Genomic DNA, 23719 nt, shown 5'->3' on the forward strand with positions numbered 1-23719 from the left:
TGACTGATAAAACAAAAACCTCTTACAGTACATCTGTTCCCTTAGGCCTATATGGCATGCATGAGTATGCAGGCTGTGAGTATATGTACTCTTTTATTTTTGTTGACAAATGTATGTTTTCAAAATTCTAATATGTTTAGTCTAATAATGAATTGTGGGAGCAAAAACTAAATGGGGTTCTTGCTTAACAAAAGAAGAAAAGATTGTTTTTAACAAGTTGCCATTGCCACTTAATTGTGCAAGTCTCGGGCGGGCGTATCAAATTTGAAGAAGAAAAAAAACATTCAATCAAAAAATATAGTCTGAAATATTTTTTTTTTTTAGTTCTATTTAAAATCTTGAAAGTAAAAATACATAAATAGAGTTTCAATATCTATGTTACAATGAGTTTGTTCAAACTTACATTGAAACAAAATTCGAAATTGGGATGAGGGTGGTTGTTTTTTAGATACCCCATTTGCCAATCACGCCTGAATTTGGGTGACCATTACATAATAGGTTTAATGAAAACTTGAACATCAGTTGGGCAAATTTGTAATTGTTTACAAATAACCAGAAACTCGGATCAAGTCTTAATCTCAGGTTTCTTCGTTTCTTTCCCAATTCTTGTATAATTGTTATAGCCCAAAACCATGTTAAGCTGAAATATTTGAAGAAGTTAAATGACGCACGCCTAAAACTCCATATGGCTGGGACCAGCTTGGTCCTTGAACAATTAAATAAGCACAAGAATTGCACAGTTTATTTATAAATGATTCCTAAACTGTTGAAGACGGAACCAGTTGATTTGCATTCATTATGATAAGAGAATTAAGTCTCCAGAGACTACGCAGATATGTGTTTGTATTATTGCCTTTTTAGACCATTTATCCCAATGTTGCCTTCTTCACTTTAAAATAAACATTGATTTGTCGAAAATTAATGGGAGCACCATATTATGTGTTGCATTGACTGCAGCTGTTTCAATGCTCTCATTCAATTTAGCCGCATTGTACACCGCCTAGACTGAAAAATCGTTACTGCAAAATTGACTTTATAAAACACAACCCTTTTACAGACAGATGAAATTAACATGTACCTGGTGTTGCATTTTTTATTTTGAGTCTCATGCAGTTTAATTTGCTCCGACCTCCCGACATACATATCAAATAACTATTGTCAAGAATATCCTTATGAGAAATTCAGTGCGTGGTACCGGCGGGATATTACAGGTTCCTTCCTATTAGCAAAGCACCGGTTCACTTGCATGTATTGTAATCTCCCTTGATGCGGTTGCCATGGTGATTCTGTTTCATACCGAGATCTAATTTGTTGGAGCGTGATTTCATTTTCCAGAAAGATCAATATAATATGTGCTGTGTTCTTTTCCTTTCAAAGTCTTAACAATTGATAGACTGCAGGTTTGGCACATTTTGTTGGTAAAGTTATGGGAGAAGACTTTTTTGTGTGAGCAATTAAAGACATTTAAAGGGAAGGTTATCGTTTGGTAATCATTCTTAAAACTAATTGCTAAAAATACTAATAGGTAGAAGCCTACAGCAGCTTTTGATAGTATAAAGTATGTTTTAAAACCATTTCACTTCAAGGTAATACGCTTGTGTAAAAAGAGAGTTAGTTTTTATGCCCCAAAATTTGAATCTGAGAAGGTAACATTTCTCAGACTGCATATTCCAGTTACAAATTATTCTTCCTGTATGGATCAGTAATCGCTCCGGAATTCAATGTGATATTTCGAAAATGTTACCACGTTTTTCTGCATACCTAAATTTACAGGATTAAAACAATTGAACGGTTCCAAAAAACAAGGGTACGCTTTGCCTTTAATGCCAACCTAGTTGCCATGGTACCAAGTATATACTAGAGCGGACATCTCCTGTATCAATATTTCATTACGGATGAGAAACCAAAGGGTCATTTTTTGCCAAAGTAGGAATAATTGTCTAGTTGTCCTTCAATGAGGCACAACCTTGGCCAGGAGATAAAACCATAATGAGTCTAGCCTTGTTGGTAATATAAAGACGGTAATTGCAACATTGTTTTTGATACAGAACAAAATGTTTTATGTGACTCCCAGTTGTAGTATGCATCAATAACTTGACCCAAAATCAGACATTGTACACAAGTGTGTCGAGTTTATGTCACATTGGATTTCAAGTTAGTGGTTGATGTTCTTGCACTATTGCTTGTGTTAATGGAAATGCCACTTCAATTGAAAGTTCCCTTGCATGCTTTTAAAGACCTGTGTATACATGGTTTTCCTTTTACATATGACAGTAAAGGGAGTCGGTTACCTCTTTGCATCCGTCATGTTGTCAGTTTATCCAATAGTTGCAATTTTTACCTTCCCCAAAAAACGTTTCAACATGTGAGTGAACATGCAGACTTTTACTGAAAATTATTAGAGTTGATTAACTTTTAAATCACCCTCAAATTTCCATCAACAATTTAACGAAAAAGTCATCCTGTTAAAGCCATTGGACCCTTTCGGTACAGAAAAAAAATAAAAAGTTCACAGATTTACAAATAACTTACAGGGTTTACAGAAGGTAGTGGTGAAATACTTCTCTTGAAATATTATTCCATGAAATGCTTTACTTTTTGAGAAAACAGTAAAACAATATCAATTCTCGTTAACGAGAATTACAGATTTATTTTAAACACATGTCATGACACGGCGAAACGCGCGGATACAAGGGTGGGTTTTCCCGTTATTTTCTCCCGACTCCGATGACCGATTAAGCCCAAATGTTCACAGGTTTGTTATTTGATATAGAAGTTGTGATACACGAAGTGTGGGCCTTGGACAATACTGTTTACCAAAAGGGTCCAATGGCTTTAAAAGAAATCAAGTTAATATATTTTCAGTATGCCTGCATGTCCATTCACATACAGAATCTTTTTTTGAGTGGTTTCCATTAAACAAAACAATGGCAACCCACAACCATTGGAAAAACTGCTTACTTAATGACAGAAGCACAGTGGTGCATTTTACTCTGTCTCCTGTCATATACTGTACAACACATTACTGTTTTGTTAACTATTTCACCTATAGTCCTGACACTTCATTCTTGTAAGGGCAAGGTCGTTTCTTCCTCTGTGATGATAAAGGGCACCTCATTGAGGGGAAATGTAACCTTCTACTGGAACATTTCAAGGGGCACTGAGGCGGTGAACAGGGGCATGGGGACAATTGCCTCCATTGCCTCTGTGAAGTATCAGGCCTGTGACACAATTCTTGGATTAAAATACAGACTAAAAATGCTGCCACAATGAAAGGTTCACACTTATATATACTTTCTGTGTCTATTTCACAGGAGGTCACGACCCATTTGCCGGCAACACAGCCACAATCCTCAAGAAGCGTAACAGTAACAGTTTAATAAGACAGGAGTCCGAGGACCCCGAAGTTCGACAGCCACACGCAGACCATAAATACGTGAGTTCCTTTGGGTCTGCTAACGTCAAGGAGAACGGCAGTATCGGAGGGAGAGGTTTCAGGAAGAATCTATCGAGCTCATGGCCAGAGGCGCATTTTTCACCTGATGACGGGTCAAAGGGCAAGAAGAAGGTTGAACCTCTACCAGGTAAGTAGGCAGGCCTTGTGCTTGAACCTTTTTAAAAGTAGCCCACACGGCTAGGAACTGTTCGTAGCCCAAATTTGAGCTTGTATTGTCATAAATGTATAATAAAGATGAGTCAATGGTAGCAATATCATCTGAAAAGAAAGATGTATGAGGCCTATAAGCAAGTAGGTTGCACAGTTTTTAGTTGCCCTTTTGGCAAGTTGAGAAGTGGTGTCTGCTAGCCCATGCTAGTTTTTCTAGACATCGTACACCAGGCTAGTATTAAGGAAAATTGGTGGTCAGTTTATGCGTTATTCCTAAAGATTTTTTTCTCTACATACCTACAGTCAGTGTCATTTTTGAATCATTCATCTGTTTTCAGATGCAGCAGTTCGGCGTGACTGGTCCCCAGAGTACGAGCCAAAGAAATCTAAGGGTGTGGTCCCAGCCTCACCCATCCCTCTTAAACCCACCCTGGCAAGGTCAGCGGGTCGAAGGGGACAAGGGAGGCCCATCCTAGACCCACTGGAACGGAACCAAGGATTCAAAGGGGTGGATGACATCATTGATTCAGACCTCTCGTATACTGATGATTTTGAAATGTCTGATGATGAAGACATCGGACCTGATGTAAGTACTTTGTCGACAAGCATTATTGTTGTGTCAGTGCTAATTATGTTGTTTCTCCCAAAATAGCTCTAGCTACATGCGAGTTTCTCAAAAAAGCACAGATTTTCTCACAAAAGAAGTTTGCGACGAGTTTTGTTTTTGCACATTTTTCATGCGAGATATAACGATATATAATTCTACTCCCAATGGGGTATCAGCTCTTCCCGATCGGGAGACCTTTTTTAAAAACAGCGAGGCGTTCAGTCAAGTTATCAGGAAAGTTTTGTAGCTCTCTGCATGTTCTCAGAGTCATTGACATACAAACTACACCGATCAGAATGAAGTGCTACCCTAATTGGAAACTTCATCTTGTAATTGGAGAGAAATTATCCTCAATCAGACGTGTGTTTAGGGGTCAGCAACACCCTGTTACCGAGGCAGGCGTTAGCTAGTACACTGTATCTCTGACTGACTTAATTTAATCAGTCGTGCAAATTTGAACACTACCCAGAAACTTGAACATTACACTTAACTTGAACATTACACCTTAAATATATATAAAGTAATTGTTACCATGGAAACCAGCTTAATCTAGGCATGATATTCTTCTTACTGTAGTCTGACTCGTGATTTTGTTTGCCCTTGGGAAATATCAGTAAATTTTCTTAAACTAGCCTGAAAATGCTGTTAAAGCCTACACCATTGTGTACATATAGGTCAGCCCTTTCCATATAAAGTAAGTGTTTCCATGGAAATCTAGGCATGATATTCTTCCTAGTGTACATGTAGTCTGATTTCTGCTTTTTTTTTTCCTCTTGAAAAAAAAAAAAATAAATCAGGTCAGCCCATTCTATATAAAGTAAGTGTTTCCATGGAAAACAGCTCAACTAGGCATGATATTCTTTCTACAATAGTCTGATTTCTGATTTTTTTTTACCCTTGAAAAATAAAAATAAAATGTCATGAAATAGCCTGAATAGTCTTTTAAAGTCGACACCGGGTGCACATAACATTCTTGAAATTTCATAAAGTCATGAACTTTATCTGGCCTGGGAGGCACCAAATATCATGCCTGTATCAAGCCTGACACAGATTTTTCTTTAATGATACTTTAATGGTTTCATTATCCCTTTTTATTCCTTCTGGAAACAAGATCCTCTTATCTGGGTTGAACAATACTGATCAGAACGTGTGCCCCCCCCCCTAGTCAACCAGGATATGCTTGCCCAGGGGTTAAGGTGTGGTGATATAATAAAACAAACAATTAATCATAACAAGGAGCACTTTTATAATATAAGGAGCACTTTTATGAGCTACATTTGCCCCCTGGTGAATTTTGCTATAGTATAGCATTGTGTAACACTACTAAGTGCTGCACAAAATCAGTTGCTATCAGAAATCATCTTTGATTGCTAAATATTAGCAGTCAGTGGGCACAAAACAAATTAGTATGAGATATTTGCTGTAGAATGCATCCAAGTAGCCTGTGGATGTTTCTCTGTGGAACTTGGAAAAGCACTGGTATAAAGTGCTTATATCACACATCGGATATTTTAAAACCAAATTTCACTCAAAGATTAGGAATGACATCTGAAATTATACATTTTCAGTTTAATCAAACAGATCTAAGCTGGAGGCTCACTCGGTTTTATTGGGACAAAATATATAAATGTCAACACTCAATTATTTATCCTTAAAGGCAGTGGACATTATTGGTAATTACTCAAAATAATTATTAGCCTAAAACCTTTATTGGTAACGAGTAATGGGGAGAAGTTGGTAGTATAAGACATTGTGAGAAACAGCTCCCTCTGAAGTGGAGTAGTTTTTGAGAAAGAAGTAATTTTCCACAAATTTGATTTCTAGACCTCAGATTTAGAATTCGAGGTCTCCAAATCAACCATCTAAACGCACACAACTTCGTGTGACAAGGATGTTTCATTATTATCTCGCAACATGACAACCAATTGAGCTCAAATTTTCACAGGTTTGTTATTTTATGCATTCATTGAGATACACAAACTGTGAAGACTGGTGTTTGACAATTACCAATAGTGTCCAGTGTCTTTACTGCAGTTATTTCGATTATAAGATAAGGTATGACATCTGAAATTAGACAATTCCTGAGTGATCGAATGGTATTTAGCTGGAAGCTCACTTAGGTTGATGAGAACAAAATATACAATTTTATTTCAACATTGTTCCTTTGATTTGATTTGCACACATTTATTTCTTTGCTGCCCTAAACTTACACATTTTACAAAGTTTTATAAATATATTCAAATTATTAGTAGTTTACAGTATTACTTAGTATCTTAGGATATGAAAGTTTACAATGATTTAGATAGTTATATATTAGGAAGCTTTTAAAATAGGACAACAATTAGGTTATAGGGGTAGCTGATGCATTAGATATTACACTTTAGTAGCTGTTCTTGTTTGTTGTGTTGTGTCTTTGAGAAAGACTCTGCTGGGTCGGAACCTCAGGTCATTTTTTTAATTTTTTTTTTTTTTTTTTTACAATAAGCATATCAAAACCTACAGGTTCGGTTTTATGATATCAATTTGGAAACGTGAGAATTTGAATGAAGGGTTATTGAACCATACTTGAATGTATCTTGCATAATTAATGATCGGGAAAAGTGATTCACGCTGATGGGTTGAGTTGAGTCACCTCCTTCAAGACACACTTTCATAATTCTTCTTCAACTTGTTACAAAATATCCTCTGATATGTGAAGTCATGTAGGGAGGAGCAGGAAGGTCAGTTTACGATACTGACAAGACTGGCAGGATTGGCGTTTTAACCCCGGGGGGGAAAGACCTCGTAGTGTGATATCGTACGCCTGTCTGTTTTAATTAGTCCAAGCAAGATTCGTTATCAAACTGCTTGGGCTTCAAGCAGGAAGTGGACTTGATTAAAATGTGGGTTAGATGAAATACAACCGAATTGATGTGATTAAGATCTTATAGATGCAGATGTTATAAAAGGTATTTGTTTATTTTAGTCTGTTGGGGAAGTGGTGTATTTTTAGACAGTTTCAACACTGTTTATAAATGAGGGCTTTGATTTATTTTAGCAAAGAGTACAACGTGGGATTTGAGGCATTGCATGGTGAGGTATCAATTACAATATATATATTTGGTTTGCGGGTAACACCATGTGTGTATCTGCTTGCCAGGTAGAGTTTGTTCTTTAGAGAGCTATTGTGATTTATATTGTACTACCGCTGAGTAGATTTTCGGAATTCGGGAGACTTCTCAGTATGGATCCACTCTTGATGTTTCTGCAAACCAAATATAAAAAGAACAATGTTTCCCCTTTGATTTTGCGATTATTTTCTATCCAGGGTTTAGGTGAACCAATATCATGGGCGCTCAAGTTACATTGTAATCATAAATTACAATTCTGGCAGATTTGTTTTTACTTGGACAAGAACAGCAGTGAAATAAATGCTTGTGAACAAATGACTGGATATGGAAAATCATTTAAGAAAACAGGTTTTTGATTCCTTCGGTCAATGTAGCAAAATAATATGATAAGAACTATCTTCAAGCCAAATTGAATCCTCAATTCTGATTGGTCGGCCCGTAGCAACAAGAGGTTGATATAAACCTATGTTGCATGGCTCATATCTCACCCTGTGTATTGCACTGTTCTTATACTCCATGCTGTGGTGGAATAATCTATGTACACAGTACACAGTCAAGGTTTTGAATGTTAAATAAACTAGCCCAGCGTGCAATATGATATCATGTGGTAAATGCATCTACAGAGACTCAACCCTCCTACTTGTTTGACCATTCAATTGTCATCGCGTGAAGTTATGAATGATAAATAAACTGTGTCAAACTGCAATATAATATCATGTGGTGAATAAATCTTCACAATACACACTTGATTTGGTACCTCAGTTGTTCGTTACCATACACAACCTTTGTAGTTAAATGGTTAGTCAAATTGCTGGAAAAAACACCCCAAAACAGAGATACAGTTCTTTGTTTTTTAAATGAATATTGATCATTTTACACTTAATTTTTTACATCTGCCAAAAGACAGCAACCAAAATCATCCTAAAGTTTTAGACAACTGTCCATATAATCCACCATTTCACCTGAAAAGATTTGTCATTTTATAAGTAAATAAAAAAGCAGTGTATTTGTTTTCTTGCGAATGACTGTTCATAAAGGAACAAAATATGTTGTTTTTCCCTGAGGCCTGTCCAGCGTTGAGCAAGGACTGACCTCCTCACACTAACCAGCAGCTGGTACACAGTGTTTGTTCACTACTAGGAAGCAGATACTGAGCCAAACCCTCAAGACTAACCAATGCTATTCTGAGAAAAACTCTTACCAGTCCAGAATTTCTTGCCAGTTTTTCATGCTGGTACTGTGTTCAAATGTCGAGGCAAGAGAAGGGAACAGGGAATTAATGACATGCTTTAGGTCAGTAAAATAACATACGATGTGTAAGTCTGATCCTTCGGCAGTAGTGGATTAACAATAGAGTGCTCCACCGCTGTCAGGCTGCAGTAGGCTAAGGATCAGTAGTGTGTACTCTTCATAATGTTAAGACCAAAAATTATCTCAAATTCCTTTTTTTTTGTTTACTTAAATTTTGTCCTAATAGAGAGATTAATTTCATATGTTTCTCCACCAAAAACTGAATACATTTCTGTGCTTACTACACCACGCAGAACTTAACCTTACCGAGCAGTAATAATTTTTATTTTCTATCAATTTTTTCTCTCTCGACAGATGAGCTCCTTGGAGAAAGTGCGCAGCAGCGCTGCCAAGAAGCGGGCCGAGAAGAGAGCGGAGAAACACATCACGAGGGACTTGGATAGACACTCTCAATCCAACAACAATCTCTCTTCATCCTCGGTGGTCTCCCCTAAGGTGGATGAGAGCGGCTTCTTTAGTATGTTCTCAACGATGAACAGTGGGGTTGAGGACTCATTGGAGAGACAACCTCTATCAAAGAAGAAAGGGTGAGTGGAGAGGGACCACTGTGAAGTTTGAAAATAATTTTTGTACATGGCTTTTAGTGATGACGTTATGGCTGGTTCAGACAGGCAATCCAGAGTTGCGCCGAACCGAATTATTTAATAAAGTACATGGAAAGTTTGTTGTCTGAAACAGTTAGGAGCGATTGAACGCGCTCTGGAGCGTCTTGATGATTCTGAAGCGCCTGTCTGAAACCAAAATGTATTTGGTTCGACCTATAGTCACTCCTAAGCTATTTAGTTTCGGCGCGACTCTGAAATGCCTGTCTGAACCGATTTTGACTTATGTAATGGTCTAGTGGACTTCAGCTCTGGTGTTTTTGATCAGCAGAGTGTGGGTTAAAAAAATAAAATCTGTTACGTGGAAAATAAATAAATTTCGTCCAAGGACCAAATGCCTTTTTGAGGTATGGCGGACGCAATAGGAGTGCACTGTTTAGTTTGAGTGTTTACACACCAATTTAAAGGCAGTGGACACTATTGGTAATTACTCAGAATATTTATTAGCATAAAACCTTACTTGGTGACGAGTAGTGGGGAGAGGTTGATTTAAACATTGTGAGAAACGGCTCCCTCTGAAGTGCCATAGTTTTCGAGAAAGAAGTAATTTTCCACGAGTTTGATTTTGAGACCTCAGGTTTAGAACTTGAGGTCTCGAAATCAACCATCTAAACGCACACAACTTCGTGTGACAAGGGTGTTTTTTCTTTCATTGTTATCTCACAAGTTTGATGACCAATTGAGCTCAAATTTTCACAGGTGTGTTATTTTATGCATATGTTGAGATACACCAACTGTGAAGGCTAGTCGTTGACAATTGCCAATAGTGTCCACTGCCTTTAACCAAACCCAATATTGTTGTAGCATTGTGTCAGCCATATCTCAAAAAAAGCTTATTGAGTGACCTTCTTTAAAGAAAATTAACTCATCAAATTTGTCCTAGTGTTTGAGTGAGAAATCCTTACACAATTATTTGTGTTGGTTGCAACTGCGTTGGTTGCAACTGGTTTGTTTTTGCATCATCTTGTAACCAATCTGGCATTTGGAAGTGGATTCTGAATAGCACGGCTCATGTATTGGAGCTTAGTTTAAATTAAAAATCACAAAAGTCCAGATTATTAATATATATTTTTTTTCTATTTAAATTCAAGAAGAGCTCTGTAGATCCTGGTATGATCTGGTGAAACAAAATCAAATAAACAGATACATCTGCCGAAAATGCACCGCTGATTTAATTGATTAAAGATGCTGTGATTGAACTTGGTTGCAGTTGATTGGGTTTGGTTGCGTTTGTTTGGGTTTTGTTGGTGTACATGTACCTCGGCAAATGGCCAGCGAACCAGAATAAGGTTACCAGCCAAACTACCATGTCACAAGTACAATCTGTGACTGGTATCCTGCTCATTTCTGCTAAGCAGAAAACTGTTAAGCAACATTTTCTGCTGAAGCAGCTCTATGAAAATGGGCCCTAGAGAGGGATGGAAAAGGTTACAAGTGCTCTGTGATAGTTTGTGTCTTGACTGCCAATTAAAATTAAGATTGCTCAGGGACATGTACATTCTTGGATGAACAGACTCAATGACAATGTGTACGTCAGAAAATTAATTTTTTGCTACCATAACAACATTTGTTCATTTGTTGCTCAATACAAGGCATGGTGGCACACCCCCGCTATTGTGTCTTCGATGTGGACTGGAAATATCTGAAATTCTTGAGAGGTTTTTCATGAGGGTTGGAAGGGGGGGGGGGGGGGGGGGGTTGAAAACATGTACTTTTATAAAAGAGGAAATTAGTGTTATGGGAATATTGGGCGGATACTCTCTACCTGCATATTTAGCATGGTGTAAACTTTCTTGAAATTGCTTGAATTTTCAATTTTTGACTTTATGCTTACTTTGTTGAGTTATTATAGTATCTTATGATGACTGAATATAGACAATGTGACCTGTGACATCGCATGTTTACTAAAGAGCCACAGATCGTGTCACGATTTGTGCATGGTCCAGATGAAGAAAACAGGAAGTTTCATACTTTGTGGAGATTTTTATAAATTTTTGATATGGAGAAGGGGGGTGGGGGGGCTTACCTCAAAACTTATGCACCTGTTACTTTATGACACTTGAACTTATGAGGAAATCGTAACATTTCCCATTATGACCAAACCCAGTGTCTTGCCTGCCAGAAAGGCCATGGAGGTCATGGTCACTCTTTTTGTAAAGAAAGATATTTTCATGGTCTATAAATATAGGGCATTTCACAATAACTGTGTTAATGCGCTTAACATTAGTGCCCTTGTCATTGGGCCAATAACATTCCTTTAATCTTTCTCAGCTGCCGGGCGAGTATACAACCTAAATGTTCAACATCATATCAACATTTGTACCAGTTTAAAAGGTTCAATCTTTACTCTCTTATGCCCCATCAACAGAAAGAAGCCCAACTCTGAGCTCCCGTTCAGCAGCAAGCCCAGGATGGCCAGGGCATCCTCTGGTAAAGGTAGCCGTAAGAACTCCATGGAGTACCCAGAGGAGAGGGCGGACCCTAATGCCTACGAGTACAGCCCATCATCTGGGGTGACATTCAGGGATAAGCCAACGTCGGATGTCAGTATCGTCGGTCAGGGGTATAGTAATGGGCAGGGTCATAATGTCAGATCACAGTCACCGCCGATCCCAACTCATGCAAAGGTGCAGAATGGACGGGAAAGAAGGAGGCAACAAAAAGGTGAGTTGATGTCATAGAAATATACCCTGGAAAATGCTGAGCTTGGCTACTCTCTGTGTCGGAAGTGGGTGCGGCGTTTCGATACCGCGCAATAGGCTAGTATGGCAAAATGATCATCGCGTGACACATGTGTATGGTAAAAATGGCATCGCCACATAGACCAATTCTACGTGTTTCCATTGGTCATTGTTCATGACATCTACTGTACGGCAAAAAAAATGGCGTACAGGCTTCCATAAAAATGGTCTCACAACAAAATGACACACTCAGCGTTCTCCGGGTTCTATTTCTATGGTTGATGTACAGTCGACTCTCGTTATATCAAGGTCGCTGGGGCTTGCCAAGTTACCTCTTTACAACAGGAGTTTTGTTACAAGAGGACTTTAGAAAAGAAAGAAAAACAAAGCAAAAATGAGACTCAGGACTTCAGAATGTACTCTTTAAATGTATTATATTAAGCAGAGCCTCTTCTTAACAGTGCTTTTTATAAAGAGAGCCTACTGTATACATTTTTGAAGTACCTTTTTTTAAATACACTTATAACAACCAAATTATACTTAAAAAATTAATTTATATAATGCTCTGCAGGGACTTACTTGTAAAACAATTATTGCACTTTTATTGAAAAAAAAAAAAATGAAACACATATTTAACTTTATCAAATAGTAAACCACAAGGGAAACTGTCTGGGTAAAAACAAATTGACTAGAGTGGGAACCAAAGACCGGTTCAAATCCTGTCGTGGTAAATTGTTCTATGTTTAATCCTAAATCAAATATTTTACCCATCTATTTGTAGTTTTGAAATGTACAATGGGTACCAAGCTAGTGGCCCATTGTACGATTCCACAATTTTATTATTCAGTGTAATTTTCTTCCAGCAAAGTGTTCAAGACTCAAGTTCATTTAAACTTTTTTGGGAATAACAATAATGGTGTATTCTTACTGTGCTAAGGTTTTTCTTTCAAGAAATTACCACTTTCCGTTTTTTCCAGCAGGACCCTTGTTATCACCCCTGTCTATGTCATCAATGCACCATCCTGGGCCAGTGGACCTCGAGGAAAAGGCAAATGTCGCGGCAGAGGACTTGTCAATGGTCATTGGAAAGAGTAAGCTGCTTTCAATAATATTCAATTTATGGTTCGCAAATTTCTGAAACTTTGATGTTCTATATAAAAAGAACACTACTCTATAAAAACACTTCCTTTTGAAATCAGGCATGATGTTCTTCCTTTATGATTTCCGATATCTTTTTGACCTAAATTGAAGTAGAAAAACTATACAGTCTGGTAAAGTCTACATCATGAATAATTTTGTCAGCCGTTATACTGAAAAATTATTCCTACTTTTTTGCAGAAACCAAATATCATGCCGCTAAAATACTGATTAACTTCATGCTGTTTTTTGCACCATTTTCCTTGCACTTAAACAAAGGACAAAAATTTATGAACCAAAGTATATTTTAGGAAGAACCCTTCTAACTATGGAACTTACAAGTGTAAATGTCACAGTGGTAATGGAAAATTTAAGACAGAAATGAATTTTGAATGTTGGCAGTTTGGCAATCTTTATTGTGGTTTCATTATAGATTGAATGTATTGATTGATTTCGCTCGCGTTGTCAGTCGCTTGACTACCTAGAAAGGCAGCATCCTGGAAACTAGAGCAAGGTTGTTGAGTCTGGGCGGCACTGAAAACCACTCTGCAATTAGTGGAGTTAAAGAGAAAATAGACACAAAATAATGTTGTTGTTTTTAATTTTATCTGAAAGAAAGCTCTTGTTTAATTCCAATTCGTATGAAATCTTGAATGCATGTTACCTTAATTTCTTGTATTCCCCCCGTTAATTTGAGTCATTACTTCATCGGGAATGAAGAATGGTACGAGTACCATGGTTATCCCTAGGTTTTTCCCCAAAACTTTGGGGCATTCTGGACCAATTTTGCTAAATGTTTTGCCAAAGAACGCTGAATTAAAACAAGGTCTTTGGAATGTTTTTACTGTGGTGATTAACTTGTTTTAAAAGTCCAACTGTACATTTTTTTTTTTTTTTTTTTTTTTTGGGGGGGGGGGGGGCATTCTATTTTGTTTTCTCTTGATGTTTTTGAGAGAAAAAAAGAAAAGAAAAGAAAAAGGTTATTTAGTAATTTTTCCGAAATATGTGATATCAGCGCGCAATTTGCGCATTTAGGCCCAACATGTGAGCTTCCAATAGGGAGAATGATTTAGTTTTACCCTATACCCTAGTACAAGTGGGACTAAAATTTTTGAACATTTGATGCAAACCTTGGTTTGTATAGCTAAGTGGAGTCAAAACCTTGATAGGTTTTGCTGTAATGCGATCATGAAATGTCGATTTTTCTAAAGTCTGAATTTTTTTCAGAGGTAAATCCATTTACAATGCAGCCACCTGTGCCCCTTAGCTCATATTATCGACTGCCCCAAACACGCTACACTATGCAATTAAAACAAAAACTTCAAACAATTTGAGTAGAAGCCTTTTGCCTTAACTCAGATATAATATAGCATTTTCTTTCTATTATAATGTATTATGAGTTAATTGCATTGAACCCTGATAATAAAAGTTACGGTAAAATGTTGTTTTTTGGATGATTGAGCGGTTATGAGACAATATTTGTTGATGGTGAAATTATCTTAGTGATTAATTTTAGCATTTCTGACAGTTTTGGCTTTGGCATTGATTGGGTACCATTAATTTAGGAATTAACTACATGTACGCTAGTCTTTTGTCTCATTAGCATCATTGTTGTGAACAAAACTTTTATAACGGCTTTGAGAAGAGCATTTTTCATTTGAGCAACGAGTGATGAGAAGCAATTATTTATGTCCGCCTACGTCAGGATCGCCTGTCCTTTTACAAGAAAAACCAGATGATCTATTCAGGTGTGATGTCATCAATAATCAATTGCCTAATCAATCAACTTGACTATGGTGATGTATTCTCGTTAGCGAGCTGACAGCTTGTATTATGGTGCGCTTGTATGCAAGTTTAAATAGATCTTTTTACAGTACGCATCACCTCTGTTTTGCTCCTTTATCTCTGCAGTACAGGAATTTTGTTGCTGTAAGAGTGACTATAGATATGTACAAATTATTGAATCATTTATGGGTGTTTTCATGTATGGAAAAATTGTATCTGATTGGTTGAGTTTGAAACCTCAATGTAAGGGATCACTTTCCATACTTTGTATTTTAATTTACATGTAGATTGTCCTCTTGAAGTTTTTGTGTCATGGACCTTTTTATAAAATACCCATTGCACAAGCGCTATCTACTGAATGAGGTGCATGCTCGTCTAGCTAGCGATCAAACTTGATCATTAGCTAGACCAGCATGAACCCCCATTCCACTTCTTAATTTTTGAATACCGAGTATTTGCGATAAGGTCTATGGTGAGAGTTGTGGTGCACCATGGTGTTTTTGGCATGGTTGGTTATACCATGCGCACAACCGGCCTTACCTGTGTGACCCATGCAGAAACCCACCCAGACAAAAAACGCTAGAGGTGCTTAACATCAAAGTCTCAAGGTCATGTTAGAAGCAAACCAGACTTAAGTTTAACTCCGAACATTGTCTTTTTGTAATTTCTAGGCGTTTTCAACGGCAAGACCTCAGCCTACTCGCCTCCACCAGTTGCCACCCAAAAGAAAAAGAGTGTCGGAGAGGAGCGGCGACCTCTGGCCGAGGTCATAGGTCATAGCTACAGGCAAGACTCCAAGTATTCCAGCTCAGCAGAGAGTGACAGTGAGGAAGTAGAGGATGAGGAGGTAAGTCTAGAGTTCCCTCTTCATCTATTCCTTCTTAAAGACACTGGACACCTTTGGTAATTGTCAAAGACCAGTATTCTCACATGGTGTATCTCAACATCATGCACAAATTAACAAACCGGTGAAAATTTGAACTCAATTGGTCGTCGAAGTTGCGAGATAATAATGGAAGAAAAAAAACCCATATTCACATGAAGTTGTGTGCTTTCAGATGCTTGATTTCGAGACCTCACATGTTTTGTAGCAATAACAGCTCTCCATTGCTTGTTACCAAGTAAGTTTTATGCTAATAATTATTATGAGCAACTACCAATAGTGTCCAGTGCCTTTAAGGATCATGATATTTATTTCAAAATTCAACTTTGTTTAAAGAATTTAACTGGGTAGACATCACACATGACAGTTTATTCGTTGTGAGCGCACTGGAACCAAGCTCTGGTGTCTCTGACTAAGCGAGTGACACAGAGCCGCCAACTCTCCCTAATTCAGCAGTAGAGGGCTCCTTGAAAATAAAACAATCTTTTCTAAAAACATTGGACATTTTTTTCTCTGTAATGTTGAATGTAATTCTAAATATCTCCATGATTGTTATAAATGTACAAAATCTCCCTGATTATCGTATGAAGATGTTGGCTGCCCTGCTAATGTAATTGGCGATTTTGGCTACAGCTAGGGCGCGTGCGTCTGCCTTTCTTCAACACTGACAGACGCGCTGATCTAGCTATAGCTGTAGCCAAAGTCGCCAATTCGGACACGGCCTAACACACCTTTACTACTCACGTGATGCAAGAAGTTGTAACATTTGACTTTTTACCCCTTAACAAAATTATTATTATCAAAAGTATACTGAACGCAAACTTTAACAATTTGTGGAAAAACTGCTTTTAAAAGTGTCTGTTGCAAAGTGGTCCCTTTTACTGTGTCTCTTGACTAATGGCCTGTTCTTAGCACCACATGGACAAGTCGTTAATATTGATTTTCTGCTGAAAGGAAAATTAATGAATATTTATTCAAGTCAATGAATACTCGTCATATGGACATAGAGCCTGTTGTGGCAGCAGCTTATAATCTTTTTGTTTTGGTGTCAATTGTGTCGGCAGAAAAGGTATCATGAATGATGTATAAACGTCACAGTACAACATTTTATTGACTATGAGCATGGAATGAAGTAAACAATTCTTATATTTGAAATACAATATTAACGAGGCTAGTAATACGCAGTTCTTGTACAGCTTCATCACACCAGAAGGAACTCTAAAAGTTTTTTTGGTTTTTTTTGACAGTTATAGCCCTTTTTCCTCAACCCATCTTTGTTTTGCACATAACCCCCACAATAAGTTAACCCAGTTCAATATTAACATGGAGCACCGGAGCCCTTGTTCACACTACACATTTGTTAAAGATGCTATGTCAGATTTTTGGCCCCAAACATTAAAAAAGATTTTTTTTTGAGTGAATGGTATTTCAAAGAGTATCACCCGCTCAAACGAAAAAAAGTTTAACTTTTACTTTCAATGGTCACAAAAATTTAAAACGTTTGTTGTAAAACACATAAGAATTGGTCACGTGATATATTGTCGGGATCCCGACAAAAACTAATTTTGAGCACTTTATTTCACTGCTACTATAAATTGGCGGACTTTTTCGAGCAATGGCTCAAATGAAAGCTTGTAACTTTCTCGACCCCCATCAAAATACCTATTGAAGTTTCAATCAAAAAATTTTTGGTCAAATTGGCCAAAAATCTGACATAGCATCTGTAACATTTCGACCCTTGACTACAGGCCCAGCTTTCACAAGAACGTAAAGTTCATCACTTGATCATTTTTGGCCCACTTTGTTTGTGTTTTTTTCTTCTTCAGATATCCTGATAAAAAATGTAAAATACCGTTTACATAGAATGAAAGCACCCAGTAATTTTGCATTCCATAGAATTTAGACTGGACTTATTCTGTGCACATTGAATGCTATAATTGAGTAACATAACAATGATTTTTTTTAGTAGCAATTGATAGACTTTGTGTAGCATTTAGCTCTGCTGCACAAAGGAAATCGTTCACTGCATGCATAGAGAGATAGGAAGCCTGTCAAACAATGGAGTCTGTTTTGTTTGTATGGTTGTATGTAATAAGAGTGCCATGGTTTAACCCTATAAGCAGATGCTACTGGAGTTTATACATTTTTGATCCGACTTCACCTTCCATGGAGGTGGTTAAAACTCTCAACCTGCCACCACCGTAAACAGGAAAACCTGATGTGTGTTCATAGTTAAAATTTTATCAGAGCAATTTGCAGTGAGTCGTCTTTTAACACCAACATTTTTAGTGGGTTAACTCTAGTCCTGGGCAGGGTTTGATTTTACTTGGATTAAGCCAGTTTTGGGATTGTTAATCTGGGGAATTTTAGCCCTGAAATGTGTAGTGGGAACGCTCTGTACTTAATTCAGAGAATCTCCATGTTAAGTTTGTCCAGATTAAAGTGGAGTGTTGCACCTTATCTGCTACCAGAAACACCAGGGCAAACCTCTTCTCTTTAACGATGGGTGTACTGGGATGGGACCTGTGGCTTAACATCGCCATCCAACCGACAAAGCTATTATTATTACGTGTTAAACTCAAGGACATAAGAATACCATGATGGTGAAATCAAACACTGACAACATTAGAACTTACGTCTGGTGCACTAGACCACTTGTTTACAATATTCCATCCAAAAAGGGGTTAGATACTTCAGGAATTGACCTAAAGAGTTTCATTCCTTGCATGGGAATATTGTCCGAATCAAACCTTGTTCAATTTTTATGATAAAAACCCACTTGTTTGAATATGGAAATATTGCCTGACAAAACTGTAATTACTGTTTTCTTACAAGCAATTGAGTCACCGAATGTGATAGGTTAGCTGTACGATTTGTTTTTTAGAAAACAAAAATTAATGTACTCCTTCTAGAACTAATGTATCAGACATTAGAAGGAACTTTTTAAGATTAATTTTTGAGAGCATTGGTATTTTACAAAACTCATCATTCAGGTTTTCAATGATTGTCGAAGACAGCACAGCCTTGGCTGGACTACCTTCTCATGTGTGAGTGCTGAAGGCTGAGCCTGGCAGTGGTTTTTATCCACCTGGTTTCCAAAAAGTTACTTCCATCTTTGTCTTTTTTTGTCATTCTCTGAGCACTTTGCAGCCCAAGGAAAAGGCGCTTTATAAATGTTGTTATTATTTGGTTTGGTTTAATTCCTATCACAGGATGCTTACAAGATCGCTATGTCCAAAGCTCTTCAAGATAAGATGACTCAACGGCAAGAGGAGCAGAAGAAAGAGATGGAGCAGAAGCGGGCAGAGAAGCAAGCGATGAGAGAAAAGGCCGCCCAGGAGCGGGAAGAACGTCGCCGCGTCATGGAGGAAGAACGAGAAGCAAAGCGCAAAGCTGCTGAGGAAGAGGGCAAGGCCAGGAGACGAGCGATTGAGGCGGACAGGCAGGAAAGGAAGAGGGTTTTAGAGGAGAAAGAGAAGAAGAGGCAAGAGGCGGAGGAGAGGAGGGAAGCTCAACGGGTTGCCTTGGAGGAGGAGAGGAAGAAAGCTTTCCGGAAGGCCAAGGACGAGGAGAGGGAACTTCGAAAGGCTAAGGATGAGGAGCGGGAGCTGGCTAGACAGAGGGCCAGTGATCGGGAGAGAGAGAAGCTCAAACAGCTGGAGATTGATAATAATAACTCCAGTACAGATGCAATAGGTAAGCTTATGATATAGTCTCGATGGATATCACTATTTAAATGGTACAGTAGGGTAAAAACACAATGATTTGAGGGTGGACAGTGGATTATTGGAAGTTGAAATCTAGTTCCCGAGGCGAAGCTGAGGGACTAAGTTTGTCAACTTACTGGTAAAGAATTACAATAATGAGTTCACCTCAATTGAATTTCTGTTTAATTGTCAAGTAAATTCTTGGTCAGTGAGAAGTTTACATTTTTAGTAGATGTTCAATTTGCATCACAGATGAAGAATATGATTATGTTTTTACGAAGGGGTACCGATGGGGGTATTCACTACATACTAAGTTTTTCCCTGAGTCCTGTGGCATCGTCTCTAGAATGGCAAAGGTTGTGGGTTGAATCCCACTTGCGTAATGTGCCTGTGGAATTATTATCACAGGATTTTGGGGGAAAGAACTGAGTATACAGTGCTTTACACACATCAGTGCAAGAGCCATGGTCACACGAGGCAATTGACTAGTAACCACTTCCACGCAATCTCCAAAAGACGAATCCATTGACATTTGAATGCTAACATGTTTTTCTTGGAAATCGTGGTGCTGAAGTGGCCTTGTAGCATGCACTACAGTTGGTTGCCCCTCAAATTGCCTGTAAAAGTTGCCTTGTGTGACAAGGAAAACCAAATAAACAAATTTTACATACATGTTTTGGGGTGTTTATCTAAACATAAACGTTGTTTGTTTTCCATTGATTGATGTCAGGTCTCCAGATATCTGGATCCAATCCGAGGAGCTCAGCAATATCGCCCACTGATGAAGCTGAAGATATCGATATGGAAACTGGAGCCCCTCAAAGTCCCTCCAAGGTCATAGGGAAACCACCAGTAGCTGGTATCGCAGCCAAGAAGAAGAAAACCAAATCGTAAGCATTTGTGTCGATTGATCTTATGAATGGAGTGCAGATACCATTCAATTAAGTACTAATCGTGAAGACCCCCAAATCCTTTCCAGCATTTTTTTTAGCTGGCGTTTAGTAGATTTGTTGCTTAAATTCTTGTGATATAAGGCATTGGATGGGGCTGCGCTTACCCATCTTTACAAACAGGCATGATATTCTTCCTATTTTTAAGTAAAAGTCTGTTTTCCTTTTTGTATGCCCTAAAGAAAAACCTGATTTTCTTTTGCCAATAAGGTTTGTAAAGTCTATTAAAGGTAAACCTTATGTACATGTAGTTAAGTAGTCCTACTTTTTCTCCAAGGACCAAGGACCACTTTTTCTCCAAGGACCAAATATCTACCTGTACAAAGTTCCTGGATGAATGAGTCCCTAGTGGAAACAAATTCAAAAAGTTTCCTCAATCCTGTTCTGTTTTCTGATTCTGTTTTTTCCACCAACAGACCCACACAGCCCCAATCTCCCAAGCACCGCGCCCTTGGGCGGAGTATCTCGGGTGGTCCTCCATCGAGCGCCCTCAGCTCAACGCATGAATCGAATCAAGGAGATGCGTCTGAGATGAAACCCTTCAACCACCCCGACAAGGCTCTTCAAGATGCGTACAAGTACATGGGGAACGAGGACTGGTATGTGCTGGAGAAACATTTAATAATTTTTTGTTTTTGCCAATACACTGATGTTTGTTAGCACCGTATGCTAAGTACTTTCCCGAGTCCTGTGGAAAAATATCACAGACATATTACTCAAGTGGGATTCGAACCCGCGACCCTTGCAATTCTAGAGCAGTGTCTTACCATTTAGACTGCCAAGATTGCCCAGTAGCTAGAGGCAGTTTGAATTCTATGTTTTGGCAGCGGTTACCGCAACGATATAATAGATGTTAAATTTGCATCGGGGATAAAGAATATAAATTTTTGGTTTTTGGCAATGTATACTCGGTACTTTCAGAGAATTATTGACATGTACATTATCCAAGGTTGAATAAGTTTCATTGGGCGGTCAGTTTGGCGTAGTGGTATCTTTGCAATGCTGAATTTTTGAGATGCTGCCTTAGCATACTGATTCTTATGGGGAAAATGATGAAGGTTTAAAGGATATGTTTGGTTTTGCGTACATTGTAAATGTTCTTTAAGAAAGCATTCTGGGGCCTCACCTCCATATAGAATTACAAACCTCCTTACCGTTGTACTTTTGTGACCTTTAAAATGCTGTCTTAGCATACTGATGCATATGTTGATAATGCAGAGGGTTCTGGGGGTATGTTTGGTTTTGTGCAAATGTTCAAAGAAAGTATCGTGGGGCTTCACATACATGTAGAACTACATGCATTCCTTCTGTTAGTAGGATTTGAAACTTTGCATAGTGGAAGTACAACTAAGAGAGGTTTTTCGATAACCTGATCCCCCCCAAAAAAAAACCCCCCAAAAAACACCACATTTTTATATATAATAATGATAAAATAAAACATAATTCCTTCTGTTTAGGCTTTTTAGATGCTTTCATAGCACACTTCTTCTTATGGTGAAAATGTTTTTTTCAAAGGGTATATTTGTGTTTTTTATTTGTTATTTGTGCAGGGAAACCAAGATGGAGGGCTTGAATCTCATCCGAAGACTCGTTAAGTTTCATCCCGAGGTCATCACAGATCAAACGCACACTGTGGTCGTTGCTGTGATGAACGAAGTGAAGAACCTACGGTCCTCAGTGTCCAAGCTGGCCATCATGTGCATGGCTGAAATGTTCCAAGAGCTCAAATCGGCTATGGACAAGGTTAGTTCAGTCGTCAAATCCCAAGATCAACTTGTAACTCCCTCAAATCTTTCCTAAATCGGATTCTGGGTTTTGTATTTGTAGTCATTCTATACTACTTTGAAAGCATGATAGCATGTCCATTGTCCCCATCCTGACATGACTTTGAAATTTTTGTTGTTGAAAGAAGTTTATTAAAGGTCGGGTCATACTGTGGGTTCTTGGCTTGTGCAGGGATGAAGTTTGCTTTTCTGAGTCCTTGGCTACACGATCAGAGTAAATAAAGTAAAATAAAATGAAAATGTTTGTTTCAGGACTTGGATCAGATCTGTAAGATCCTGGTGCCCAAGGGAGGAGAGAGCAATGCGTTCATCCGGGAAGATGTCGACAAAGCCCTGGATTCCATGGTTTCAAATGTCAGTCCACAGAGGGCGGTCTGCTCACTCATTAACGCGGGATCAAGGTTAGATTTCTTATGGACTGTTTTTTCTTGAAACGTTGTTTTGTCTCTTTAGATGTTCATCAATGTTTTGTTTTTCTTTATGGTAGTTTTGTAAATTTGGTTAATCAGTTGTCATGAGACATTAAGGCATTTTGTAACAATCTTAGGATTCAAGCAGGGCTTCCTTAATATTGTTTAGTTCTGTGCAATTAATACAGACCACCATTTATTGTTTCTCCCTTTTTTTATGTGTCCACTTTTTGCAATGTTATCGTTTGTAACTTTTTTTGTTCTCAAAGTGTAATTTATACATTGTTAGCCTTTTGTAATTCCTCGCAATTTAATTTTGCATGATACGTCTCCTGCCTCCTAGTGACCCAACATGAAGTAGTTGCCCATTGACCCAATAGTGAGTAGTTCTTTTGGAACACTGTCGAATTGACTTAAAGGCAGTGGACACTATTGGTAATTATTCAAAATAATTATTATCATAAAACCTTTCTTGATTACGAGAGGTTGATAGTATAAAACATTGTGAGAAACGGCTCCCCCTGAAGTGACGTAGTTTTCGTGAAAGAAGTAACTTTCCATGAATTTGATTTGGAGACCTCATATATAGAATTTGAGGTCTCAAAATCAAGCATCTTAAAGCACACAACTTCGTGTGTTTTTTCTTTCACTAATATCTCGCAACTTCGATGATCGATTGAGCTCAAATTTTCACAGGTTTGTTAAATTATGCATATGTTGAGATACACCAACTGTGAAGACTAGTCTTTGACAATTACCAATAGTGTCTATTGTCTTGAATAAAATACACAATTTTACAAAACTATCTATTTTATTTATCCTTCTCTCTGTACAGTCACAAGAGTCCGAATGTCCGTAAGGCCACAGCAATGCACCTTGACAGGCTAGTAGAGAAGATGGGACCAGGGAGGGTTCTGAGTGGCGTGAAGGACATCACAGATAAGATTCTACCCACAGCGGCTCGATTAGCTGTGGACAATGCACAGGAAACCAGGTATGATTTGCGCAGGACAGGCACAATATTATTTCTTCGTTGAGTTTTCATTGTTTTGCCCTTGGGAAAAAAACAACTAATTTTAATTAAACATTTTAGAATTGTTTTTTTTTATAAAGTCACCATGTGCACATGTTCATCAGCCCTTGTA

The 23719-nt window shown here is 38.1% G+C and overlaps 1 protein-coding gene across 2 annotated transcripts in view; it reads left to right on the forward strand.

Moving 5' to 3' along the window:
* LOC117292343 (TOG array regulator of axonemal microtubules protein 1-like) overlaps window positions 1-23719 on the forward strand; it is a 51964-nt gene that overhangs the window by 22719 nt on the left and 5526 nt on the right. For both annotated transcript variants that reach the window (XM_033774369.1, XM_033774375.1), the window contains 12 exons: window positions 3315-3584; window positions 3946-4193; window positions 8930-9162; window positions 11606-11901; window positions 12899-13009; window positions 15512-15687; window positions 18936-19419; window positions 20161-20320; window positions 20797-20979; window positions 21931-22123; window positions 22417-22565; window positions 23410-23568. In XM_033774369.1, coding sequence (XP_033630260.1) covers window positions 3315-3584; window positions 3946-4193; window positions 8930-9162; window positions 11606-11901; window positions 12899-13009; window positions 15512-15687; window positions 18936-19419; window positions 20161-20320; window positions 20797-20979; window positions 21931-22123; window positions 22417-22565; window positions 23410-23568 — 2662 coding nt within the window. The remainder of the gene's footprint in view (window positions 1-3314; window positions 3585-3945; window positions 4194-8929; window positions 9163-11605; window positions 11902-12898; window positions 13010-15511; window positions 15688-18935; window positions 19420-20160; window positions 20321-20796; window positions 20980-21930; window positions 22124-22416; window positions 22566-23409; window positions 23569-23719) is intronic.

The sequence above is a fragment of the Asterias rubens genome, chromosome 1 (genome assembly GCF_902459465.1).
Source record: "Asterias rubens chromosome 1, eAstRub1.3, whole genome shotgun sequence".
NCBI lineage: Eukaryota > Metazoa > Echinodermata > Asteroidea > Forcipulatida > Asteriidae > Asterias > Asterias rubens.